We start from the raw sequence: 17019 nt of genomic DNA, 5'->3' as shown, positions 1-17019 counted from the left end.
ATAAACATATGGAGCAGAGGTCCAGCAGTGGCTATTAGCCACAAGGTACAGATGGAACTCTCTGTCTAGGGCAGTGATGCTCTGTATTCTTGGTGTTTGGGGGGGGGGCATCAGTGGGAGGGCTTCTAGTGTCCCTTCCCCACTGGCAGACCTCCTGAGGACACCTGGTTTTTGGCCACTGTGTGACACAGAGTGTTGGACTGGATGGGCCATTGGCCTGATCCAACATGGCTTCTCTTATGTTCTTATGTTCTTAGGGGTCTTTGCCTGTTTTGGACAGCTCCGAGGGGGAGCCCGGCTGTTCCTGTTTCCAGTGGCAGCTGGCAAATATCCAACCCGGAGGCCTCAAACCTGTGTAGTGGCCCAGTTGTCACCTCAGGATGAAAAATTGGTTCCAGGATGCTCCGGCATCAGGATCTAAAACATTTTGACACAGGGCAGGTTAAAAGTCTTTTGTTTAAACTGCTTTGTAATGTGATGGCCATCGTCAAAATGTTTATTGGCACAATAAATACCTAAAGACTAAAGACCAAATGTCTTTAGGGATACCTAAAGACACTTTTGGCTTCCAGAACACACCCTGTGAAAGTTAAAGCTATTCTACATCAATTTTGAAATTCGAATTAATATCTCCTAGTTTCCTCAAAATGATAAATGGTTTATTCTCCCCAACCCCCCAATGCATAAATATTAAAACATTTGTATCTGAAGCATCCAGTGGAAGATAGTGGAAACAAACAGCAATATTAGATGAGTGTCCTGCCCCTCCTGTCTGCCAAACATCTGGTTGCAGGTGGAAGAACTGGAGTTTGGTTGGTTCTGGGTTTACAGCAGAAAATCAGCCAAGTTGGTCATTATATCTAATATAAACTAAGGAGTGAATATTGTCTGTCATAAAGGTGAAAAGTAAATGACAAGATTCTCCAGCCAAACTTTCTGCACCAGGGGAATTGGTGGAAAGAAGAACAAGCCTTGCTGAGGAAGAAGCAGCATGGCTGCTGCACAGGAAAGCCTTTCCTTTCTGCCGCTCTAAAATTTGGATGGATTTGTATAACAGATCTGTAGAGTTGGATCAGTCCACGAGACATGTTGTCGGCCTTTCAAAAAGAGTTTGACCAAATTGCAGAAAGTTTAGCAGCCCTGGAGAGGGTTCTTTTATGGACTGGCCAGTGGAATCCAAGGAGGCAGTTGTTACTTTTTCAGCTCAAGAGAAGACCTTCTTGCAGATCCATCTATATTGATCACTGCAGGTGATGTCATTCCATGATTGCAAATCACTGGATCTGAAATGCACACAGTCTTCTTGGTGCTCTGGCGCTGCATGCCAGTTATCAGGTTGTCCCTGTTGCCAGAAACTACAGAGATTTGGGGGTGTGGGGAAGAGAAAGATTATATTGTTGTGAGACAAACAAAAGGATTCCCTCCATGGAAAATGGAAACTCTTTGCCCTAAGGATTCCTGCCTTCCTCCCCTATTGGTCCTATGGATCAGTAACTTGAGAGGCAGTGCAGTATAGTGGCTGGAGTGTCGGACTACTATCTGGGAGACTTGGGTTCGAATCCCTGCTCTGCCGTGGAAGCTTGCTGGGTGACCTTGGGCCAGTCACACACACTAAACTAACCTACCTCACAAGCTGGTTGTTATGGAGCTATGTACAAAAAGAGGCTTACCCGGGTACAAGGAAGCTACAAAAATGCAGGCAAACCTCCCGCAAACAGGACCAATGAACATCAATTAATATAGCTGAATAATCAATATAATTAAAGTGCAAAAGTGCTCGAAGTGACCTAATATCCTCTATGCAGTCAATAAATACAATAAATATGTCAATAAATAATGCAACAATATAAATACACGTCTTTTGAAGGTCCGTTCCTGCAATAACATAAAGAAAACAACAGTTAACAATCAGTGCATGGTGAATATTTGTCTTTGATGCTTTTTTAATGTATTCACATTAATGTATTTTAATGATGCGTCTTTGATGCTTTTTTAATGTAATCACATTGTTGCATTGTTTATTGACATATTTATTGTATTTATTGACTGCATAGAGGATATAGGTCACTTTGAGCACTTTTGCACTTTAATTACATTGATTATTCAGATATATTCATTGACGTTCATTGGTCCCGTTCCTGGGAGGTTCACCTGTATTTTTGTAGAATAAAATGGAGGACAAGAGAACGATGTGAATTATGCTATATCCCCATTAGGGGAGGGAAAAAGAGGTATAGATGAAGTAAATAAAATAAATAAATAGAAATAAATAAATAGAAAGCGGCGTTTGGGAAAGAATGTAGCTAGGCACAGGGAGGGACGTAAACACTACAGGTCTGCCGGAGCTCTATGTAAGAGAGGTGCTATTTTGCCTACTGATAAATGGAGTCGTGGTGTGTGTGATGCATGAGATCACTACTGTTAGGAACAACGCTATTTCATTCAGGATTTAAAAATTAAGGAATTGAGGATCGGTCTGACAAAGGGAAAAATCGGCAGGTGTAACATTCAAGCAACAGCAGTATCAACTTTATCCAGCTGCTGCCAATAATCCCTTAGTAGGCTGCCAAGCCTCCACTAGAGTGGAAGGTCCCCTACCCCAACTCCTGTTTCCCATGGGAGAAAATAATTTTTTATTGGATGTTGGCATGACAGCACTTCCAGGGAAAACATCCGTCCTCTCTAGGAATTGGCATAAATGCTGTGGTTTTACCAGAGTTTCCAGGGCTTCCTAGACAGGCTCAATGTCACTGGTCACTGGCAATATGTGCCCACCCTTAGTGACAAGGACCTCTTTCCACCCCCCACCCCAGTTTCAAACTTTTCCTGCCTCAGTTGGTTGTCGTATTTGGTGCCGTCCGTCCAAGTCCAGTTGCCTTCTTCCCTTTGATCAGTGAGTCCAATCCAAAATGACACCCCTTTGGCTTTACTGAGTAAGTATTTCTGCAAAAAAAAATTATAGATAGAGATAATGGCAGCATTTAAGAATGATAAATATGCTTTTAAAAATTCAGGCAATCATACATGCTACACACAAATAATATTCCTAACAGCGGTAACAAATATGCTCAAATATTTAAACAGTATTTTAAATTCCTAAAAGCTCAAAAGAGCATGACGAGGTTGTTATCAACTCTGATTGATCAAATAATCTTGAACTTGGATGTTAGCTCAGGCAACTATTTGAAACAGAAGCTGGGAAAAGATGCTAAAAATCCAAATTTTGCAAGCTCATAGGCAAGTTATACCCCTGAAAGATTCTGTGTTTTTGCCTTAGGATAATATACAAGTGGATCAGTATAAGATGTTCTGTCCCTGCCTTTTAACACTTTTTAAACATATCTGGTGGGAATGGCACAAAATATTGAGGAAGATTTATGTACAGTTAACTGATGGGTGTGTGTGTGTTGTGCTTATGTTGACCTGTTTATTTACTTTATGTTAGCCTCTCTACACGAGACATCTTAGAGCCAAAACACACGAGAAGAAACACCCAGGTTCAGCATGTGTTCTCTTACCTCAAGGTTTGCCGGGATCTGTAGGCGTCCTGGAAGCTTAAAGATCTGTAGGCGTCCTGGAAGCTTAAAGCTTAAAATACAGGCGCTCTGTAAATGCTAAACTTTAAGCTTCCAGGACGCCTACAGATCCCGGCAAACCTTGAGGTAAGAGAACACGTGCTGAACCTGGGTGTTTCTTAACGTGTGTTTTGGCTCCTACACAAGGACACTCAAGCGTAGGGAGATGCAACGAGAGATGGGAAGCGTAGTTTAAAAAGACAGAGTTGAAGGCTCTGTCAATTTCACCTCTCTGCACAGAGCTGCAGAGATTGCTCCTCAGAGGGTTTGTTAATTTCATCTCCTCCTCCCCAAGGCTCTGCCAGTTTCACCTTCCCTTAATTACAGGCCCATTTAAGAGTTGCCATTTGGGATAAAGTAATCCAAGTTGGTGAGATGTGGTATGGTGCAGCCCAATCCTGTCAGATCGCAGAACCTACGCAGGGTCAGTAATTGGGTGGGGGACCACCAAGGAAGATGCTGCAAAGGAAGGCAATGGCAAACCACCTCTGCTTCTCCTTTGCCTTGACAGCCCCTTGCTGGGGTCCCCATAAGTCATTTGCACCTTGTCAAGACATAACCAAGTGGGTGGGTGGTGATCTGACAGGTCTGGGTACTCTTAATTACTGTGAATATCTTAATCCATTTCAATTGGGCTTCTAGCCAGGTTTGGGAAAGAGATTGCCTTGATAACCGTATGTAAAGAGATGGACAAGAAAGTGTGCACCTCTTGACGTGGGTCTACCAGAACCCCCAACCCTAGTCCTTCCTGAAGATTATAATCCAGTCTAAGGCACGTCCTTCCACTTTGCCTGGGTCCATTGAGTCAAAGAGGAAGGGTGTGTGTGTCTTGGACTGGATTATAACCTTCAGGAAGGACCAGGTCTGCAGCTCGGGGGTTCCCCTGGACCCAACCTTATCCCAGGATCCCCAGGGGTCGACCATGGCTGGGAGTGCCCCTTTCAGCTTCCGTAAAGGAACACCTTTGCTCACCCATGAGGTTCATGCATTTGGTAACCCTGCCAGTAAACGAAGAGTGTCAAAGGCTCACCATCTCTTCCTTGGAGGCGACAGAGGTGAGGTGGGCCCCGTGCGACATGCAGGCCTCTTCAGCCTCCCGCCAAGTCTTAGCCTCTTGGGAAAAGAAGTAGAAACTCCCGTTGTAAAAATTCCAGCCGACGGAGACAAAACTCATGAGATTGCCTTTGAGAACAAGAGCACAGTCAGAGTCACAAAGCGGGGAAGACGGCGATGGAAGGGGTCAAGGGGCGAAGCACCTTCCCTGGGAAGAAAAGCAAAAGGGTGACCCAGTGGAATTGATCAGCAGTAGATTTGGGGTATGTAAAAAGGAAGCACATAAGTATGTGCATCATGCACATTGGATGGAATCCACTTCCACAAGATGTAACGGCATCTGCTAGCTCAGAAGGCATTGAAATAGGATTAGAGAAAGACGCAGAGTTCAGGCCTATTGATGGTTATGCGCCATCATGACTAACTGGCGCCTCCATATTTGGAGGCAGTACACTTCTGAGTAGGGAGGGAAGGCGGCGTGGTTTAGCCCCATCTCGTCAGATCTCGGAAGCTAAGCAGGGTCGGTACTTGGATGGGGGACAACCGAGGAAGATTCTGCAGAGGAAGGCACTGGCAAACCTCCTCTGCTTCTCATTTGCCTTGAAAACCCCAGCAGGGGTTACCAGAAGTCAGTTGTAACTTGATGGAGGTTTTTACACGCATGCATGCACGTGCGCCTGCATGTACTAGATGCTGTAGGGCAAACTGCAGAGGGAGCTGCTGCTTCCATACTTCATTCCTGAGGACACAAGAATCAGTTAGCTGCTCTCTGCTAGAAAAAGAATGCTTGGCTAGATGGACTCTTGGTCTGATACCCATAATGTTGTTGTTGTTGTTATCAATCTTTTGAGGTTATGAATGCTGGGTAGATTGGGCATTGATCGGAAGAACAGAAGATTGGGTAGATGTTTGGATGCAGGGATGAGAAAAAAAGAACAAAGTTTGGACAATTAGATGTCCCTCGTGGGAGGGGGGGAGGGGGAGAAGCAAAGCCAGAGCAAAAAGATGGAAGAAGTTTGGGCGTGCTTAAGGAAGGGCAAGAGAGGAGAGGCAGTTGAGTAGGAAGCTGTTGCAGATTAAGCTGTTGTTGTTAAAAGTACTGACAGCCCATGAGAGACAGCCTAGAATTCCCAGCTCTGCTGTTCTGAGGTCCATAGAAGAAGTGTGGGATAGAAGTGGAACAAGTAGATGCATTTGCTCAAATGGGCTACCTACTGTAACGCTGTTGTAGAGATGTTAGTGATGCTGTGACATTCTTCAAATAGGCCTGGATCTCAGAGCAACCCAACAACTTGAAACCTGAAAGAAGACATTTCAGAACAAATCAAACTGAGTGAAGGGGGAGGAGAGAAGGCAGGCAACGTTTTCTCAGACTCCCATCTTGCTAAAAATATCATGCATAGCAGTGGTGGAATGGAACTACAGCGGCAATAAAGCTGTCGGAAGGCCTCTGTCAGGACAAAGGTGATCACTCTAGCTCTAACGGAGGAAACAGGACAGTAATTAAAATTGCAGCATGAAGGACAAATGCAGCACCAGAAATCATCTGGAGGACGTGGGGGAAGGGAAAGAAATGTGGCAGAAGGGGCACACCAGGCCCTTCATTCTAACATCGCCAGCTGGCTCCAAGCTGCTGGGCTTTACAGGGAGGAGCTCTGATCTCCATCTAAAAGAAATTGAGAGGACTTCTGCGGCCACCGCCTGAGATATGCTTGTCTGTAGTTCTGCTAATGAAGCGATTTGGGGCTGCAGTCCTAAGAGCACTTTCAGTAAAATGGTATTTACTTCTGAGTAGACTTGTTTAGACCTGCTCCTTTCCATGCTATCCTAAAGAAACTTTCACCTCTCTAAGTCCTCTGACATCCGTGGGCTTACCTTGCTTAGGACTGCACTATCAGTCTCCCAAATGGCAGCGTAAGGAAGAAACAGGTGGTCTCTTACGCTTTTTTGGCACATAATAGCAGTAGAAATTGTGAAATGGCCACATTTTATTTGCTTGGTTTAAAATATGGGCATAGCTTGATAACAGGACGCTGATTTCTTTGGTTGTTGGGGGTTTTCCGGGCTGTATTGCCGTGGTCTTGGCATTGTAGTTCCTGACGTTTCGCCAGCAGCTGTGGCTGGCATCTTTAGAGGTGTAGCACCAAAAGACAGAGATCTCTCAGTGTCACAGTGTGGAAAAGATGTAGGTCATTTGTATCTACTCAGGAGGGGTGGGGTTGAGCTGAGTCATTCTGTAAGAGTTTCCCAGGGTGTGGAATGCTAATGGCGGGTGGCTTCACTGTATCCTGAGGAGGTTCTTTTGCATATGGATTGGTGCTTGATGTGCTAATCTTCTCTGCAGGGCTATTGTCGGGTGTGGAGTGTTTTGTTGGCCTGGTGTTTTTCAGAACCGGAGCCCATGCTCTGTTCATTCTTAAGGTTTCTTCTTTCCTGTTGAAGTTTTGCTTATGCTTGTGAATTTCAATGGCTTCCCTGTGCAGTCTGACAAAGTAGTTGGAAGTGTTGTCCAGTATTTTGGTGTCCTGGAATAAGATACTGTGCCCCGTTTGCATTAGGCTATGTTCAGCCACTGCTGATTTTTCAGGCTGTCCAAGTCTGCAGTGTCTTTCATGTTCTTTTATTCTTGTCTGGATGCTACGCTTTGTGGTCCCGATGTAAACTTGTCCACAGCTGCAGGGTATACGGTATACTCCTGCAGAGGTGAGGGGGTCTCTGCTGTCTTTTGCTGATCGTAGCATCTGTTGTATTTTTCGGGTGGTTCTGAATACTGCTTGAAGGTTATGCTTTTCCATAAGCTTTCCCATCTGATCAGTAATTCCTTTGATATATGGCAAAAACACTTTTCCTGTAGGTGACTGTTTTTCCTTGGTTGTTTGATTCATCCTGGGTTTGATTGCTCTTCGGATTTCATTTCTGGGGTAGCCATTTGCCTGAAGTGCGTGGTTTAGATGATTAATTTCCTCATTGAGAAAGCGCGGCTCACATATCCGTCTGATTTCTTTGTTTAATATGTAGATACTATAGAGCTGTTTGGTGTAGCGGTTAGAGGTTTGGACTGGAAGCTGGGAAACGCAGGTTTGAATCCCCACTCTGCCCTGGAAGCTCTCTCGGTGGCCTGTCCCTAACCTGCCTCGCAGGGTTGTTGTGAGGATAAAATGCAGGAAAGGAGAACGATTTTTGCATTCCCATTGGGAAGAAGGCGGAGTATAAATAAAGAAATAAATATGTAGTGAGAGTGCTTTCCTACAGAGCAAAGAGCAGCCGCTGATCTAAGGGCACCGAAGGCAAGTGCTGTCCGTAGTAAAAGGACAGATCATTCCCCCTGCAGTGTTTGCTTCCAGACATGGCCCAGCCCAGGACTGCCATTTCCCACTTACTCTCGGCTTCCTCCAGTTGAGCATAAGAGACGTTGCAGCGCTGCAGACTGTCGCTGGACTTCCGAGCGATTCCATCTTGTTCCTGGAGCTGCCTCTCTTGCTGGAAATCTGCAGGCAACACAAGAGCAGGATGAATCTCCGAAGAGCAGCATCAGGGCAGGCGAGCCTCGTGGTTTATTCAAAAGGAGGAAATCTGGCAGTCTAACCTCTTACTGCCACGTTCCCAGGATCGCACAGTCTTTACTCTCTGGGCCAGGAATGACCACCTCTGCCTCATCCTGGCAGCACTTACAGGGACTACGAGCAGCCTCTCCGCATAACAGCGTTTGCTGAGAGAGGTGGCTTTGCATTCCTCAGAGCCAAGCCACTAGTGACGTCTGACACAGGCTAGACACGTGTCAGCTTCCCTCAAGTTTTGATGGGAAACGTAGGCATCCTGGTCTTGCAGCTGTAATGGAGAGCCAAGCTGTAAAACCAGGACGCCTACATTTCCCATCAAAACTTGAGGGAAGCTGACAAGTGTCCAACCTGTGTCAGGCGTCACTTGTAGCTTGGCTCTGAGGCCCGCCTGTCTCCCATGTGGACTTTTGGCAGAGGTTTTCTGGGAGTTCCCTCCTGGTCCCAATTCTGATCAGGCTCGTGGTATGGGGGTAGACGGGGCTTCAGCTCCCCCTTGTGATGTTATCCTGGCTTGAAATGGCCTCGGATATTTGGTATTTTCCCCACTGGGCAGAGCCGTGTGCACGGACGGCTCTGTGTAAACTCCCTGAACAGGGGAACGGAGTCCCACTGGGGCCATTTGAAGCTGGGGAAAGGGTGTGGGGACGGCTCCCCCTTCTGGCCCTGCACTGCAGCCCTGCTCTGAATCAGGCCCACCTGCCCCAGCAGGGAACTCCCAGCGCACATCTGGCCGAAAGTCCTCACGGCAGGCGGCCACGTGGCAGACAGGAGGACGTTGTGGAAGGGGAACTGGCCCCAGACTGGATCCAGAGAGCCTGTTTCATTCTGAAAATTGTGATTTCATATCCCAAATCAGCCACCTTTTTTTGCCACTGAAGGCCTGGGGGGGGGAGAGCTGGTTTCAGCTCAGGATAATCTCCTCCCCCTTCGTTTCCTTGTTTATTCTACTGTATTTGATGTTTTGTATTGTATATCGCTTTGGGTTCCCACTGGGGAGATACAAATCAATCAACCAATAAATTCTCAGCAGCACTTTCCTCCAACCGCCACCAAGGAGCCGAGGCAGGAGGTAGTTGTGAATTTCCTACAGTGTGCAGGGGGTTGGTCTAGATGACCCTGGAGGTACCTTCCAACCCTAGGATTGTATAAGGTCACTGCAGGACCGAGGAGAATGAAGCCCCCCCCCACCAGCCCTGAGCACTGGGGATAGGATAGAAACCAACCGGATCTACGCGGAGACAGGCGCGCGTTCCCTTGGGCAGCTGTACTTACACAGGACAGTCACTGAAACCAGTGCAATGGCCAGGAGCAGAACCAGGACTGCAAGGAACGAGAGGATGGAGACGCTCCTCTTGGAAGGGGGAGGAAGGGCCGGTTTCTTTGAAGCTGCTCCTGGAAGCAGAGGAGGACAAAATGCGTTAGACTCTCCCGTCTCCCCTTTCGTGTGCTTCCAAGGAGTGCCAGAACTTGAGAAAAGAGGATGGATGGCTTTGAGTTGTTTGCTCATCGTCATTTGCCTAGGAAGAGAAGCTGGGTGGATTCTGCACGTGCTCCAGCCCCGGGGAGAGAGGGGCAGAACCTGCCAGTTCCGTTCCAGGATGAATTCTCTTTCTGAATTTGTTTTGGCTTCCGGTCTGCAATTAATTATGGATTGAGCCATCCAGTAGATTTGGTGGCATTATACCCTGCTGCGTTCCGTCCTCTCCTAAACCCCGCCCTCCCCAGGCTCCACCCTCAAAATCTCCAAGAATCTGACTACCCATTGAGGGTGACCCAATGCCACCTCTTCTATCCCAATAGATATAACAGACTCCTGCGTCTACCCTCTTTGCAAACTTAAAAAGGTGGAGCCAACAGGAGACACTTTATTCGTTCACTGAAGGCACACAGCTATTTCGGGGGCGCACAAAACCCTCAAGCAACAGGCCCATTCACGGCAGCGCAGCAGGCCAGCAGAGATTAAACCTACCACAACCCAAATTTGTTTTCCGTCACAAGCACAAAACAGGAACTAAAAGGGCCTATCTCTCAAGCAGGTGCAAGCACTGAATTTTACTCCAACACAGAGATATACAGCATACTATTAAGGGAACATTTGCCATGAAGCTATTAGGAAACAGCTGGGAAATCAATCCATCCATTTTACGGATGGGAAGCACCAAAGTTGGGATTTTGTAGTTCCAAAGATAATCAGTGAATCCACAGAAAAGAACTGAAAACCCATGTTGAGCCGATCACTCAAGAAAGTGAGCCAACCATAGAGGAGGAGGAGGAGGAGGAGGAGGAGGAGGAGGAGGAGGAGGAGGAGGAGGAGGAGTAATCGACACCTTGAACATAATACACCAGACATAACAGTTGTGGAAAAAAATCGAAAAGTCTGGATAATTGACATTGCAATTCCGGGGGATGCCAGAGTCGAAGAAAAAGAACAAGAAAAAATGATTAAATACAGAGATCTGGCAATAGACACCACCCAGCTATGGATGAAGAATGCAACAGTAGTCCCCGTTGTCATCGGGGCCCTGGGATCTATTTCGAAAAACTTTGGGACTAATATGGAAAAACTGCAGCTTTCTGCAACTTTCTGTAGCTTTCACCTACAGAACTGCAAAAGACGGGGTTACTTGGAACAGCACACATTTTACACCGACACCTGGCTGTTACTTAGGTCTCTGGTGGAAACTTGTATCAGCTCAGCAAGGCCAATCAATGATAACATACGATCCTTATTTATTATTGATTGTTGTGTGAAATTTGAACAACAACAACAACAACAACAACAACAACAACAACAATAATAATAACCACGCTTATATACTGCTTTTCTAGACAGATTAGTGCCTTACCCAGAGCAGTGAACAAAGTCAGTGTTGTTACTATCCCCACAATACAGCTGGGGAGCTTGGCTGAGAGGAGTGGCTGATCCAAGGCCACCTGCAGAGTTCAGGGCAGGAGTGGGAGTCGAACCAGCAGTGTGCTGATTTGCAACCCAACCGCTTAACCACTGTGCTACAGCACAGTAAGTGAATTCATAGTAAGTGAATCCATAGCACAGAGCACTCAACATCTATGTAGACATCCACACAGAAATACTCTCCCTCTTGTTGCCCCTTTGACTGACTTGCTTTGCTGGTTCCTTCTGATGGGCAGCTCCATCTTCTGTTCTTGCGGGGAGCACTTCGTGTAGGTGGGGTTGGCTGACAACCTGTACTGCCACCATCCACGCAGGTGTGCATGGAGAGGACGGTAAAGAGAAAAGAGAAGAAGACAGTGAACCAGAGGAAAAGCCAAGAGTCAGCTACAAAGAATTATTTATGTATTTATGTATTTATGTATTTATGTATTTATCACCCACCTCGTTCATTAACCATCCACCTTTCTCATTGGAAAGTAAGGCCACTTACAGAATCATAAAAAACTAAGCGATAGATATCAGTATAATAGATATAATAGACAATGCAATATTTTTATTTTTATTTATGTTATGTGTAGTCTGCCTTTCTCACTGAGACTCAAAAAGGATTACACAGTGTAAGTCGGTACAATCAAGCAGAAATCCAAACCAGAACTGAAATAATGCTGGAACAAAACATAAGTAAATTGACATGACATACTAAACAACTTGGAAAGTATCCAGTAGGAGCATACTTACAGCAACACACAGTATGCAGTAGTACAGTCTACAGCCCCTATCACTTTACTAATATTAGATAATATTTTTATTATTTCATTTTATTAGATAATATTTTTGTTATTTTATTTTATTAAATTTATATTCCACTCTTCCCTCAAGTGGGCTCAGAGCAGAATCAGCAATGGGGAGAAATGCTCCAGGGAAGTTGGCAACGGGTGCCCTTATAACATCCCTTATAACATCCCGTTTCACTCTTTGCTTCTTCACCAGCCAACTCTATTAATTGCTAATTCAATCCAAGATCAATCATAACATCCATTGGTGTTTCTAGTCCTAGGAAATGACTAGAAGAAACATTGCTGATTCTTCTCAATGGGTTTTTGCCTATGAAAAGAAAGAACAAAACATGAATATGGATTGTGGACTTTTTCTATGAACTATGATATTTACCTGATGAACTATGATATTCATCTTATATGACAAGCGTTGGTTTGGATTGTATTTGGATATTATTGGCATTGACCTACTTTGAAACAGTGATTGCTTGGGGTATTTTGGTATTATAAGGTATATACAATATGAGATCTTTGTTTACACTCTTTGCACTCGCACTTTCAAAAATTAAAAATTAAAAATCATAAAATTATATATACAATTCAGGTCTCTTAGGACTTATTGTCCTCCTTAGTTTTTTCGGTTGTATGAGACCTGCCCTTGTGGTTTCTTAGAGTTTAAATTTTTTCTAAACGAACAAATCAATAAACAAGTCACACTGCTGCCAAAAAGCACAGGAGCAGGGCAATTGAAAAACTTGGTAACCTTCCCCTTTCTCTTCTTTGCACAGGAATCCATAGTGAAAGTAAGGCAGGAGGGGTGCAGCATGGCAACATAACAGCACCAGTAAGAAATTTAAGTTTCACCACTAGTATTGCTGAATGACGAAATATGAAGCAAGCACTCTTTGGCAAAGAAAACAAACTCCCCAAAAGGCATTCTTTTATTCAGGGCGCGCGCGCGCGCGTGCGCACGCACACACACACACACACACACACACACACACACACACACACACACACACCATGCCCACTGCTAGGCCCCCTCTTCTCTCCCACCAACCCGCATGCCCCCACCTGCCTACATGTCCTTCCTTCGTCCTCTCACAAGTTCTCCCACCATCTGCAGTCACGGCTGCCTCCACTGCTGGATGCTGGGTGGTGGGTCCAGCAGTGCCACAGCCACGACCAACTAAGAGCACCACTCACACGGCCTTCTCCAGCAGTACTCGGCAGCCTATGCAGGTTGGAGCAGAGGCGACAAAACACTCACAAGCAGGCCATAGAAGGGTTTAAGTGCAGGCATCAGAGGAGATACATGACCAGGGAGGCAGCAGCTGCGGTCTCCACCAGAAGCCACGGGCCCCAACAGCTGCCCCACCTCACCATGTGCTGACACCGGCCCTGCTTCCACTTCTCCTCTTGCAATTCTGTTTTTAAAAAACAATGTGACCAGCTCCAAAGCCCTGACATGTCCCTTTCTGGTATTGCTTGGAGGTGTAGTAAGGTGGTCCCATTTCATATCTGATTTGATCCCAGGACTTGCCTTAAAAACAGTTTTGCAGGGGCCAAAATCAGTTCCGCTATAGGGCACGGTGGCAGGAAAGACTTCAGCCTTCCTTCCCTTCCATCCCATGCAGCTTTTGTCAGAAACAACCGGGGGTGGGGGGGAATGGGGGCTGTTTGTCCCACCATTGATTCCACATGTCTGCTTGGGACATGATTCTGTGAGATCACTCTTGGGATCCGTTTTCAGTGTCAGGCTCAGGGCTTTTTTTCAGCTGGAACACGGTGGAATGGAGTTTCGGCACCTCTTGAAAATGGTCACATGGTCGGTGGCCCCGCCCCCTGATCTCCAGACAGAAGGGAGTTTAGATTGCCCTCCACACCGCTGGTGTGGAGGGCAATCTCAACTCCCCTCTGACTGGAGATCAGGGGGCGGGGCCACCGACCATGTGACCATTTTCACTGAGGGCTTTTTAAACTTTTAAAAGCTGCCCCCTTGTTCCAGCTGACCCAAAGTGACGTCATTGTGCAGTCCTGAGTTCCACCACCTCTTTCCCCAGAAAAAAAGCCCTGGTCAGTCTTCCTACTTGAATAATGTGAAGCAAGTGGCAGAGAGCTCCTCTGACCTCAACCCAGATGACTTGCAGAATCAACCAGCCTCCTGCACATATGGGGTTTGAGAGACTGGTTCAGGATTGCAGGATGCGGTCTTTCCTGAGCCAAGTGGTGAGGCTGTGGGGCGGGGGGGGGGGGGGTCTGCATTTACACTTTAGGCAGCCGTTTCAGCTGGCATCTTCTCACCTAGCATGAGTCAGCCGCCCTTGAGAAGCTGCGGCAAGACTTTCCTGTCCAGCTTGAATCCCACAAGACTGAGAAAGAGGGCTGCTTGAGCAGCAAGCACTCTTTAGAGCCGCACCGGTACCTCCATGTTTCCGTGTTTGCACTCAGAGCATCTTTGCTCCCATACAAGGGCAGGTATGGGAGGAGATTCGGTTTCCCTGTGCCCCCTGCCTCTTGGCAGCTTGGAACAGATGGAGTGGCTGCCAGTGCTTTTGCTCTTCGATATGTGTGTTCAATATGACAAAATTCTTCAATATGACAAATTTAATATGCTCTTCAATATGACAAAACTGAGGCTATCACACTTTGGTCCCATCACGAGAAGACAAGATCCTCTGGAAAAGTCTATAATGCTAGGGAAAGCGGAAGGCAGTAGGAAAAGAGGAAGACCTAAAATGAGATGGCTGGACTCAGTCAAAGAAGCCACGTCCTCCAGTTTGCAGGATCTGAGCAAGTCTGTTAATGATAGGACGTTTTGGAGGTCTTTCATGCAGGGGGTCGCCATAGGTTGGAGGCGACTTGACGGCACATAACACGTCACTCCCATTCTGCAGTCACTCCATTGGTTTCCCAACAGTTACTGGGCTCAATTCAAGGTCATGACTATCACATTCAAAGACCTTCATGGCCTCAGCCCCTCATATCTGTGTGACCGCCTTTCTCCCTATGTTCCACCGTGGCAGCTTCGCTCATCTGGGCAGGACCTTCAGATACCACCCTGCGGTTGGGCAAAATCAACAGCTGCCTGCATGCGTGCTTCCTCTGTGGTAGCCCCCACCTTGTGGAACAGCCTGCCTAAGGAAGTCAGGAAAGCTCCCATTCTCCTGGCTTTCCACAAACTATAAAAGACTGAATCATTCGGGAGGGCTTTCTACCCAGAATATAGGACTGGGTCATAAGAAAAAGCTCAGAAACATGTAAGAGACAGGACTATAGACTATGCTATTGGGTACTGTCTGCTGCTGTAAATATGCTACTACTGGATAATTTCTGCATTGCTAATAGATGTTATATTAATTAGTAACACTTTGTTTCAGAAAAAATTCGTCCCGGTATTTCAGATTTATGCTTGTTTTCAAATGTTCTGCTACCATATCCTATTGTATCTGTTCATTGAACATCTTGTTGCATTCTGCAACAAAAGTGAGTGTCCTAGCTGTTGATTATATTCTGTTCATTTGCATTGTGTAATCCACATTCAGTCTCAGTGAGAGAGGCTGACTAACAACTACTACTACTACTACTACTACTACTACTACTACTACTACAACAACAACAACAGGAATGAAGGTGGCATGATATAGCCTGCTCTCGTCAGATCTCGGAAGCTAAACCGGGCCAGTACTTGGATGGGCAACCACCAAGGAAGACTCTGCAGAGGAAGGCAATGGCAAACCACCTCTGCTTCTCATTCGCCTTGAAAGCCCCTTGCTGGCGACTTGATCTTCATCATCATCTTCGTGAGAAGGGCGCTCCACAACTGCTCAAGAATATGCCCTTTGATTCTATCTTTATATGTTCCAGGGCTAAACCTTGGCACTAGAAGCAACGCCCTTGGCTAACCCCCGGAAAAAGTCACTCACTGCCTTCATCATCTACTTACCTTGACCCCCATCTTTTCCTGCTGGTGCCGATTTCTCTCCAGAAAAACTTTCTTTCTATGGAAAAGAAACTGCAGCAGGCTTTGTGCATTGCTCCATAGCTTCCATACAGTTAGCTTTATTTTCTAAGAGCTGCCTATGTCCTGGTATCTCCTTCTAATCCATGGTATACAGTCTAGCAGGCAAGACTTTGGCTGGAGAAGAAGGTGCTTGAGGCCTGTGCAGTTTCTTCCCCTGGGTACAGATTCAGGGTTTTCATTTCCTTGGGCATCAAATGGTAAACCCCAAGAGAAGACCAAGCCAGGATCTTGCTTGCCACTTCAGAGAATCCTGGTATTAGATGCACTTTGAGTTCCAGTTTGACCATAAGCAAATTGGGGGGGGGGGGGACTGAATTGGTCTCTGGACTCAGTACATTAAGAAAACTTCACATCATCCCTAATCACCCCTAAGACACAAGCAAGGACCCTCTGAAGCCAGGAATTCCACTGTGATCTTAGAAAAGAGTCCAGTAGCTCCTTTAAGACTAACCAACTTTACTGTAGCATAAGCTTTCAAGAACCACAGCTCTCTTCATGCTTCTCTTTCGAGAATCTCTTTGTGATTCTCGAAAGCTTCTGCTACAGTAAAGTTGGTTAGTCTTAAAGGAGCTACTGGACTCTTTTCTTTTTTGCTACTCCAGACTAACATGGCGAACTCCTCTGGAGCTGTGATCTTACCGTCATTTTGAAGCCTCTGAAAGTTCTCGTAGATGTTTTCAGCCATTCTTTGCAGAGAACCTGAATGTTGTTGTTGTTGCTGCTGCTCCTCGCCTCTGAATGCTGTTGAGAGAATGAAGCGGGAAGTGACACCTTCTTGACAGAGTCACACTGTGGAGGCATTCTTTATATTCATTTTCTGAAACTGCAGAAGGCAAACAATGGTGGTTAAGAATACCCTGACCTTGCATTTGTGTGTTAAGTGCTGTTAAGTTGTTTTCCGCTTATTGTGACCCTATGAATTAAATGTTGGAATAATAACAACAACAACAGTAACAGCAACTCTGCTTATATATTGCTCTTCTGGACAGATGAGTGCCCCACTCACAGCAGGGAACAAAGTCAGTGTTGCTGTTATCCCCACAATACAGCTGGGGAGCTGGGCTGAGAGGAAGGGCTGACCCAAGGCTGCCTGCAGATCTCAGAGCAGGAGTGGGAG

At 46.1% G+C, this 17019-nt stretch overlaps 1 protein-coding gene across 1 annotated transcript; it reads right to left on the bottom strand.

The window, feature by feature from the left end:
- Positions 1-2754: 2754 nt before the first annotated feature.
- On the bottom strand, positions 2755-16587 carry LOC129336933 (C-type lectin domain family 4 member F-like). Its single transcript, XM_054990355.1, has 6 exons — positions 16542-16587; positions 9461-9580; positions 8009-8116; positions 5844-5927; positions 4606-4757; positions 2755-2943 (listed from the first exon to the last, which is right to left on the bottom strand). Exons 1-6 carry the CDS (start codon positions 16585-16587, stop codon positions 2755-2757), a joined length of 699 nt encoding a protein of 232 aa, XP_054846330.1.
- Positions 16588-17019: the final 432 nt, after the last annotated feature.

The sequence above is a fragment of the Eublepharis macularius genome, chromosome 10 (genome assembly GCF_028583425.1).
Source record: "Eublepharis macularius isolate TG4126 chromosome 10, MPM_Emac_v1.0, whole genome shotgun sequence".
Classification (NCBI taxonomy): Eukaryota; Metazoa; Chordata; class Lepidosauria; order Squamata; family Eublepharidae; genus Eublepharis; species Eublepharis macularius.
The sequence above is the reverse complement of the archived record's forward strand: the minus strand, read 5'-3'. Positions and strand labels throughout refer to the sequence as shown.

Excerpts from the sequence above, each read along its gene's own strand:
- LOC129336933 (XM_054990355.1), bottom strand. The coding sequence starts at position 16,587 with ATGGCTGAAAACATCTACGAGAACTTTCAGAGGCTTCAAAATGACG. Across the intron at positions 9,581-16,541 it reads TCAGAGGCTTCAAAATGACG|GAGCAGCTTCAAAGAAACCG; the intron begins GTAAGATCACAG and ends CTCTGCTTCCAG. Across the intron at positions 5,928-8,008 it reads TCAACTGGAGGAAGCCGAGA|GTTTCAAGTTGTTGGGTTGC; the intron begins GTAAGTGGGAAA and ends GTCTTCTTTCAG.